The 10,388-nt window shown below is 47.9% G+C and overlaps 1 protein-coding gene across 1 annotated transcript in view; it reads right to left on the reverse strand.

Annotated features, from left to right (window-relative positions):
- Window positions 1–1,009, reverse strand: part of COL13A1 (collagen type XIII alpha 1 chain) — a 182,371-nt gene extending 181,362 nt beyond the window's left edge. The window contains exon 1 of the mRNA XM_015592180.1: window positions 900–1,009. Within this exon, the coding sequence (XP_015447666.1) occupies window positions 900–1,009 (110 nt within the window). The remainder of the gene's footprint in view (window positions 1–899) is intronic.
- Window positions 1,010–10,388: the final 9,379 nt, after the last annotated feature.

The following is a 10,388-nucleotide window of genomic DNA, read 5'->3' on the forward strand; positions in this document are numbered from 1 at the left end:
TTTCACTCTCCCGTTCTCTGCACCTTAATATCCTGCCAATCACTCCAATCCCAGTTTTATGAAGTGAACCCCACTTCTCTGCATCTCACTGTGGCTTTGACAGGGTCGACCTCTTTCTTCCCAAAACCCTCACCAACTTGGCTCCTGAGACCCCACTGCCTGGTCTACTTCTTTCTCTTTGGCTTGATTTTCAGTCTTCTCTGAAGATTCCTCTTTCTCTCCTCATGTCAAAATGGTGGTCACATCTTCTCAGGACTCTGTCACAGAGTCTCTGCTTGGCTGTTCTACCCATAGCTCTTAACCTGGCTACATGTCAGAATCACCTGTGGAGGCCACAGGAGCATGGACACCTGTCATTTTCTCTGCCTTGAACCTGTTCCCCTTTCTCATCATAACTATAACCCAGTTTCCTTTGAGAGACTCTCCTGCTCTCATTCCATATGGCTCTGATGGGGTCGATCCCATACCTGGCTCTAGGGTATGCAAACTAATATAACTAATGTAAGCTAATTAGCAGCTCCATCTCCTCTGGCCGGAGATAGGTGTGTGGCCCATTCTGGCTCATGTAAATCGGGCCGGAATGATTGAGAAAGGAAAGCTATTTCTTTCTGAAGGGCTTTTCAAAAGAACATCGACTGTTGCTGGGGGCATCTTGCCAGTGTTCTTGAAGATCCTGCCTGAGAATGAGGCCAACAAAGGAGGCAAGCCAGAGACTGGGTCCCGAGGACATTATTTAAACTCTTGGATCAAACTATGCCTGAAGCTCATCCATGCCTGCACTTTTCAATTACAAGAGTCATTTTAGCTCAAGCCAGTCTGAGCTGGGTTTCTTCTCTTGTAACTGTAACTCAGAGTTCTTCTCTTGTAACTGTAACTCAGAATTACAGTTAGGGCCTCACCCGATCTTGCTGAAGTCAGAATCTCTTTGTGATAGGAGTAGGGGCACAGGGAAGCCCAGGTTTCCATCCTGGAAATTTATAGACGCTTCCAGAGGGACTGGGATGTCCATCCAAGGTGGAAAGTTACTGCATTGTGCCCTCCCCGGGGAGGAACTTGTCCTCCTGAGCTCCAGTTTTTGTCTTTCTGATGAGGACTCTCCCACACAAACCCACAGCCTGCATCCCCATCCCCAGAACTTCTCACTCACGTCTCCAGCTGCTTCCTGGCAGCTCCGTTTGGAGCTCCCCACCCCCCACCTCACCCCGTTCAGTCTCCCCTCACTCTGCCTCCCTTTCTTTCCCTTGGCGTGTGGTGTCGGCGTCATCCTGTGCCTCAGACTGCATGATTGCCTTCTCCTTGCCCTTACCTCCTCATCCGGTTGGGACCAAGTTTTGTGAACTCCACCTCCTTGGTTTCTTTCAGATCTGTTCCTCCTTTCGGGTTCCTCTGTTCCCGCTGCCTGCCCCATGCCTAGCCTTCAAACAGGCCCTACTCTCTCACGTAGAAGCCACAACTGGGAAACCTAACCCGAGGAGACCCAACCCCAGGACCTACGAGAATGTCCCCCAGGCATTGGGACAGAATGTCCTCCCTGTTCCTTATTTCTCTCCCAGGCTTTATGATCACTGGCATGGTAGGCTTGCCTCTCAGTTCTGCTTCGGATTCCTGCGTATAGTGAGCAACAAGATAAAAGGGGCCTGGGATTCTGGTGGCTTTGTGGAGTTGAGCTGCCAGGCAAGCCTAGACTTTCATGTGAATGAGAAGTAAACTATCTCATTTGAGCCACTTATTCTGGTCTGTCTTGTGCAGCTTAAACCACGCCCCACGACCTGTGTCTGTCCCCTCCCCTAAGCTGTGAATTTCTAGAGAACAGAGGATGACTGTGTTCATCTCGGTATCCTCGGTACTCGGCACAGTATAGATGCCCAAGAAATGGTGGTTTGAATGAATGAGTGAGTGAATGAATGGATGGATGGGTGAATTCTAGTTCTGGCTCTTTCTCAATTATATTACTTAACCTGTGGATCTACTTCTGCTCATGTAAGACTTAGAAATTGATGGGCAAGGAAGGGAAAGGAGAACTGGAATGTATGAAGGTCTTCCTAGCTCAAAAATTCATCCACTCAGCAAATCTTTACAGAACGCTTTCTAGTGCCAGGCCTTGAGCTTGTGCCGGTGGAGGCTAGTGGTAGAGACCTACAGGGATGAGTGCTACAATGCAGGATATAGATGGTGCTTGGGGAGCACAGAGGAGGAGCCCCTATAGGCTTGGGGGTTGAGACTTGAAGGATAAGCGGAGTTAGTCAGAGAAAGGGGTGCAAAGAGGGCATGTCAAGCAGAGGGACCTGTTTGTGTAAATGCCTGGAGGTGAGAAAAAGCATGGTGCTTTGGAGAAATTGTGAGTGCTTCGCTGTGGCTGAAATATGGAATGCGAAGGGAGAGAGATGAGGCTTATACTGAGGAGGTGGACAGGAGCTGGGCAGAATAAGGTGTTTGGATTTTGTCCTGAGGGTAAAAGGAGTAGGGGCACAGGCTGTGAGGGGCTAAGCTCCTATGCTGGGTGTTGGGAGCTACTGACCTGAAGCAGATGGAGATCCCAGAGACCATGAACTGAGGCCAGGCTTGGAGGAGAGATAAGATGACCAAGGCAGGCATTCTTTTGGGCTCAAGCCCTCATCTTGCCTTATTACGGGCTCTGAAATTAAATTGGTTTGCCCCAGATAGAGGACCGTAGTATGCAGTTTCTCTGGGGAGAATTCTCTGGGTGTTGGGGACCAGACCGAGGCTCTTGCTTGGAGTTGCGAATCAGACATTTGGAAATGCCTTTCCACTTGTCCCCACTTCCTTCCTGCTCAGCAATGCCAATCAGTTCAGTTCGTTGGCCACTATTCTGCAGAGCAGGGGATGGAGGTCGAAGGGCAGGGGCTGCAGATGTGCGGGGGAGGGCCAGCCTGCCCAGGAGGCTTTGGGAGCCTTGTTAACTGGGGCCAAAACAAACTCTCTCATTAAGAAGAGAGCAAAGCCAAGTGTGGAGGCTGCGCTGATGAAAATGCTGGGGAGCATCTTTAGCAGACCGAAAGGCTTGAGGAATTTGGGTGCTTACGGTTTCAGGCCATGAGCGATTATATGCACATGTGTGGAGGTTTGATAGCAGCTGCCATCTATCTAGGGTCTCACTACATATACTTGCCTTTATCTGCTCTTGTGTTTTGGTACATATGAGATCATGCACATTTCTGCATACACATACAAACAGGCATATGCATGGGAATGCAAATGCTGTGGGTGACCAGGGCTGCCCCATAGTACATGTGGACTGGCTCCTAGCCACTCCTTGTGTGTGTGTGTGTGTGTGTGTGTGTGTGTGTAGGTGTGGGTGTGTACCCATCCATGTGCCCAGAAAGGAGTGTATGCTAGCCTCTGTGTGTATAATCTGCTTTGGTCTAGATGTGTATAGAAGAGTATGTACATGAACGATCAAGACCCCAAAAATGTCTAGGAGTAATAGTGGCCATGACCAAAGACAGTATTTCAGTCATCTATACCTGTGTAACAAAATTCCCAAAACTCAGTGGCTTAAATAGAATGATTTATTTTTTCTCACAATTCTGCGAGTTGACAGGGTTAAAAACTTCTACTCCACGTAGTGTGGATGAAGTCACTCATGTGGCTGCACTGTAAGAACTTGGCTGAGGCTGGGACATTCAAGATGGCCTCTCACCCTTCAGAGCCACTCTAGGTGGCCTCTCATCCTCCCATAGCCTACCCTGAGCTTCTTCACAGCATGGTGGCTGGCTTTCAAAGGGAAAGTTCCAAGAGGACATGTCCCACTGGGCAACTGCTTATGATACCTCTGCTTCTGTGACATTTGCTAATGTAGCAATGGCCAAAACAAATCACATGGCCAAGCCCGAATTCAAGCCCAGGGAACTAACCAAGAACCTGATTCTAGGATGTGTACTCCATTGGAAGCCACAGATGTAACTGTTTACCCCAGACTGGGAAGAATGGCTGGTAGGGTGGGCTAGTGAACCTGTCTATGGAATCACTTAACCCTGAAAAGGTGGATTTGGGGAATGTTGTGGTTAGGAAAGTCTATGCCCAGCTCTCAACCCTAGTGCTCTGACCCTACCCAGCCAAGCTCTCTCCTGATGACTTCTTGCAGGAGCAGCTGGAAGCCCCAAATAGCCCACAGCCCTCTGGTCTTGGTTCAAGAATAATTCAGCAGAAGTCTCAATCTTTGCCTCATTCCAAGGTCAGTCATAGACAGCTCTGGGATCCAGTTTCTGCTTTCTTAGGGACCATTCTGAGTGGTTTCAGGAGCGGTTCTACTATTTACCAGTTGTGTGATCTTGGACAAATTATGTAGCCTCTCTGAACCTGTTTTTAAAATCCTACATATGAGGAAAACAATCCCTATTTCCTAGGGCCATTGTGAGGACTGGGTGCTATGATGCATGCTAAGTGCCCCATAAATACTCAATGTGAGACCACCGTAGCCATTCAAGAACTGCAGAGACTAGAGATGTACAACAAAGACCAAATGAAAGTTCATGCCTCCTCTCAAGCCCTGTGTTCCCGCAGCTGAGAGCAGGGACAGTGCAGGTCATCAATCCTTCATTCAGACCACACCTATTATTGAGCAAAACCCAGAGTCAGGGGCTCACAGAGCTTGCAGTCCCATGGGCCCTCTGTAGGGACCTACAGGCATAGGAAAGAGACCAGCAATGCCAGGCAGCATGAACCGAGTGCCAAACAAATAGGCAGATGAATAGTGACTCAGGACTTGGAGAAGGGGAGGTGGGTGGAGACTTGGAGTTGAGGTGAAATACAGGAAGCCTTTCTGGAGGAGGTGAGTCCTGAACAGGGCCTGGAGCATGGCAAGATCCAGACAGAGGAGAGAACTGGGAGGATAGAGCAGACGATACAAACTTTTGTGGTCCATACTTGCCCAGGATGCATCATGTGACAGCCTAATCCCCAGCATCCCCAACTATCTGTCTCTTCTCAGGCGGCACGGTCTAGTCATGCTTGGCGTACATACTAACACTCCCATTCCCACACCACTGACAGACATCACTAATCAATTACAGAACTCCTCTCCCAACACTTTCTCTCTCTCTCTCTCCCCTCCCCTCCGCCCCCCTAAGACTTCTCAAAGCAGGAGACTATTATCAATCTATTGGGGTTAGCACTTGGGGGTGAAACCATTTTGCTGACTCAGATTGAGATGAAATAAAGCACTGTATTTGAAACTGAAACTCCGAGTTCTGGCTCCTACATCTATAAACTGTGTGTCTTTCAGTAGTGTCTTAATCTCTCTGGATCTCAGCCTCCTGCCTGGGGCAGGAGAATATTAATTCCTACTCAGGGGAATACCAAAAGACTCAAATGAGATCATGTGCGCAAGGTTCTAATAAAGTACAAAATCCAGAAGAGATGATGGTGATGGTCCTGCTGCAGCCAGATGTCAGAAAGCTTGAGCACATGCATCCATTAGGGCCTCATTTGCAGCTTGTTGGAGGAAGAACAATCAGTTCAGCAGTGAGAGTGAGACGCAGACCCTCCGAGCTGTCAGCCCATGGAAACAGGGCTCGGAATCTGGGCCTCGGTGCAGAAATGGTGGAAGGGTGCCCCAAGAATGTGCTCGGAGAAGCAGCCCAGGACTTGAGCTCTCCCTGACAGGCAGGAAGAGCTGTTGGAAAGGCAGAGAACTGCGGGTTAAGACAGATGTTTTGAGTTGATGACAGATGGGTAATGAAGAGCACAATTACTTTACCAAAGCAGATCCCTGTTTACCAGCATCCGAGAACTACAAGTTATGGTGTGGTATTTCTGTGTGCTCTCCTGTTCCAGCCCTCCACCAGCCCCCACCACTGTGGAACTCTTTGTCTTGACCATGAACTCAGACTTTGAGCCTCTTCTTAGGATCGGCTCTCCTGGTTTGAAGTAGGAAGAATCCCTACCCCTTGCCCAGAAGAACCTTTATAAATCTCCCCAGGCTCCACTGGTATATACACCTGCAGAAACTGAGCACAGAGAAGTCAGAATGTGGCCCAAGGTTACACAGCATACTAGTGGCAGAGTCAGATCTGAGCCAGTTCCCTCCCCTATCAGGCACCCTATAGCCTCCAGGTTCAAGCTTAACCCAATGTCTGGACTGTAGTCAATTGCCAGCAAATCCAGAAAAAGTTCTGTTCTCCCTACAGAGCTTTGCTCTCTCTCCCTCCTTTGCCAGCAGTAGCCGTGAAAGCAGAACTTGCCTGGAACATTTGTTCTGTAAACCTCATTACAAAGGCTTTTTTTCTTTCTCTTTTTCCTAAAAGCTATTGTTTTGTTAAGGTCATTTCTGAAGCCTAGGGATGGGGGGTGGGGTGGGGGAAATGCCCTGTTTGTCTTTCCTAAACACCCCACCCCCCAATCAGGAAATGAGGGGTCTTGCTTTCCTTGAGTGATCGGTTCCTGACATTAGCTCGCCACTGACAGTAAGATTGGCTGTAGATATATATGAACTTGAGTCTTCCCTCGGCTTTATAAGGCTCTGAGACAACATCTGGAAACAGATGTTTGTTCAAAATGGAGCAGAAGCAGGAGGCATGGGGCCAAAATGCAGAAGGCAGATATGCTGAGGGCTTGGCAGGCTGAGGGCCACGGGCTGGTGTTGGGGCTTTGTCTATTTTAAGGAATGGCTCCTCCTCTGGGATGGATACAGGCAATTGCCACACTGGACCTGCCCAGGGAGTAAGGCCAGTGCTCAGAGGTGCTGGCTTCTGTCCCCTCAGCCTCCCTCTTTGTTCCCATTCTGTAGCCAAGGACTAGGAGGAGTCCAGCTCCTTGAACATGTCAACTTTCTTGCTTCCCAGAGGTGGAAAATTCTCAAAAGGCTGGAGATTTCATCAAATTCAAAATTGTTGGGGTTCCGAATGTGAAACTCAGAGCTGGGCACATTAAAATTCTTAGGAAAAGCGTTATGATGGTGGTAGTGGCGGTGGTGGAAACGGTGGTGACGATGCTGATGGCGGTGATGGTTGCGCTAAAGATGGTGGCGGCAGTCGTGAATGGGATAGGTGGATGTGGATACAAATTAGGGTACCCACCTACTCACCAGGTTTCTCCCAGTTGCCACATCCATGTTTGACACTTGACCAAGCTGGGACGATCACAAGAACAGACATTTCTAGCCATTGTGATCGGCCCAAAGGGTGACCAAGCCGAACCAATCAGGGACCTTCCTTAAGGTTTTTCAACCTGAACTTGGGAGATGGAAATTCTTTCACTTTGGGATCACTATATAGTCAGGGTGTAAATCCCTGAAGCTCACACGGACAGGGGTCTGTCTACAAAGAGAGAATTAAATGTAAAAAAGAGAGAAGCAGAGATAAGAGATGAAGAGAAAGAAACCATCTTCTTGGTGTTTAGGTTTTTGGGTGTGTGAACCATAAACCCCCCATCCTTCTCTCTTTTTTTTTCTTAATCTAGTTGAGTTGGGTTTCTTTCATTTGCTACCAAAAGGTTCTGACCGACCCTGAGCAGAAGGCGATCATGGCTGTGTAAAGATGATAATGCGAGAGGGAGCCTAGTAGTGATGATAGTAGAGATGACAATGAAAATGACAAAGACAACATCGGTGATGGAGGAGTTATGACCATGCTATGGAGCTGCCAAGAATGGAAGTGGTGGTGATCATGGTTTAGATTAGATGGTGACATTGATGGGAACGATATTGGTGACAATGATGGTTATCATGTGATTGATTACGGTGATCACAGTGAAGATGCTGACTTTACCAGTCTAATTTGGGTACATATCTTAGAAATAGGCCCAAAAGACCCAGGAAATGACCACTAAAAAAAAAAAAAAGAGGAGGCAGAGGAGAACAAATTTTTCCAGATTGTCAAGTGCTGTCCTTTCTCTTAGCTGGATAAATCTTAGCTGAACCTGGGCCTGGAGAGGAGGGTCACAGATGGTACCCCATAGAACTCCATCACTGTATTGGAACCTTCTGGAACAGAAAGGTCCCTAAACCCATTGGGTCTTTTTGAGAATGACAAGGACTTCCAGGGATTCAAACATCAGGCAAGATGAACTTGGGGTGAGACAGCAAACATAAAAAAGCACAGCATCTCGTGTCTGACCATTTATACTTTGTATATATCTGTGACTCTGTTTGTCATGGTCTATTTGGTGAAAATGAGTTACTTTGGAAGAATAATAGCAACTAATTTTTGTTAAGCATTCACTATGTGTCAGAGACGGTTCTACGTGCTGTATATATATCATCTTGCATGATAAATTCTCACAACTCTAGGTATTTCTAGTCCTCATTTACCAAATGAGGAAACTGCAGTAGAGCGAGGTTTTGTAACTCACCCAAGGTCACACTGTTAGGAAGGCAGCATGGGAAACCAGGCTGTCAGGTCTCTGGGTCCCACTCCCGACTCATTATAGCCCACTGGGAAATGTGCTCAAAGTGGAACTGCCTCTTCGTACCCCGACTCCAGCAGTGCTTCTGATCGAGTCCCTTCCCCAGACACCTCCCCTTTCATCCTCTTCCACACAAAAAGGCATTTTCCAGAAGGAAGGTCTAACGCCAAGCAGGGGGAAGTAAACTTCCATAGGTCCCCTGCAAGAAGCCAGGGAGCTAACTGGTGCTGCCATTGCCCCCAGGGAGAGGAGCTCTGATGGAGAAAGGCTGAGTTATTGGGAAGGCTCCACCTCTTCCATGGAGTTCAGTACCTTCTCCCAAACAGAGGGCTCTTGCCGACAGTAGTGAGGCCAGAGCTCTAGGGTTCTGACTCAGGCATACGACTGTAGGTGTGGCATTGGGGTCAGAGAAGCGTGTGTATAATTCTCTCTTCACCACTGTGGGCTGGTAACTACCTCTCTGAGACTTTATTTTCTCCCTGTAAAGTGCAGATAATAACTTGTATTCTCGAGGGTTATCGGGAGCATTCAACGTGTAAAGCACCTCGCCCTGTGCCTGGCACATAGTAAGCATTTGATAAATGTCAGCCACAGTTGTTGTAATGGTATTTTAATTCTCTGGACTTTAGTCTTCTTGTCATTCTCCTCATCCATGAGCAAGATTTCTGTTCTGCTAAAAGGAGATTCTTCTCTTCTAGGAGGGAAAAATCAAGTAGCTGGAGAAACCCAGACCTGACTTTAATACAGGAGGGTCAGTACTCACCCCCGAGCTGTCTCCTCCCCCAGAAGTTATAGATCCCTGTGGCTGGATTTTTAAAAATAAACACATGCCATTTCCACAATGGAAAATTTTCTTTTTTAAAAAAAGAAAGTAAGAAAACATTCTCCTGTCTCTCTGTTGGCTAAAGCGAGCTAAGATAAATGAAGCCTTTTACACAGACGCAGAAGTTCCAGCTCCAGGCTCCACCCTGATAGTTCTGGGTTTGCTGGAGTTCCCCACAGCCTCGGGAGCACCCATGCCCAGTGCCCCTGGAGGCCACAGGGGCTCTGCAGTGGAAATGTGGTCTTTGGGGGTGGGGGTCTCACTCCCCTTCTTTTAGCTTTTTCTTCTCAGTGGTGCCCCCTGCCGGCAGCCAGCACCATTGCACGCGCTAACACTGTTTATCTATAGACTGTGACATGTTGGGCACCTCACCCTTAGGCCCTGACAGGTGAAAATACTTGCCAAGGTGACTCAGCAAGTAAATGACAGAGCCAGGACTAGAGGGGAGAGTTCGGTTTCCTGGCTTAGGGACTTTCTCCCACACCTGCCACTCTGCCCCATCAAATCACATGCTCCAAAATTTCTCACATTGATTTGTTGGTCTGGGACATGGTGAGAAAACCTCTGAATCTGGAGCCAGAAGCCGCAGGCTCCATCCAGCCCCATTCTTTGTCCTCTCTAACCCTATAAATCAGATTTACTTCCCTTATGGTCCCGAGTTGGTCGTCCACAGTTCCCAGGGCTACATGCTTTCCATTCATATCCTGCCAAAGAGAAAGAGCATCTTATCTTAGCATTACCAGAAAAAGTCCTAAGATTCATTCTAGCTGGATTAGTTCAGGTCACATGCTCAACCCTGGACCAATCCTAGTTGTGAATCATTATCCCCAAACAGAAAGCAGGGCTACTGGGAGGAGCACCTGGGACCTAGAAGGCGACCAACAAGTGTCCACATGGCTCATGGTACTTGGACCCCTTGATCTTTTTATCAGTAAAAAACATATCTAAAAACTAAAAAGTTTTGAGATTCCTCACAACTGCTGTAGAGATGTGAATGCTCCAAGGATTCTATTCATCCATGTAGCATGGATTATGGGCTGCCAGTTATGTGGTGCTCTCTTTAGTTGTGTGGTGGTTGCTTGTTTTTATTATAGTTCATGATCTCTTTGCCCTCCTCGTGGGACCAATACCCCAGATTTCCATTGAGGAACAACCTGTCCCTCCAACTCTCTGTCCATGTAATTTGAATAGGACCATGTGA

The sequence above is a fragment of the Pteropus alecto genome, unplaced genomic scaffold (assembly GCF_000325575.1).
Source record: "Pteropus alecto unplaced genomic scaffold, ASM32557v1 scaffold155, whole genome shotgun sequence".
Lineage (NCBI taxonomy): Eukaryota > Metazoa > Chordata > Mammalia > Chiroptera > Pteropodidae > Pteropus > Pteropus alecto.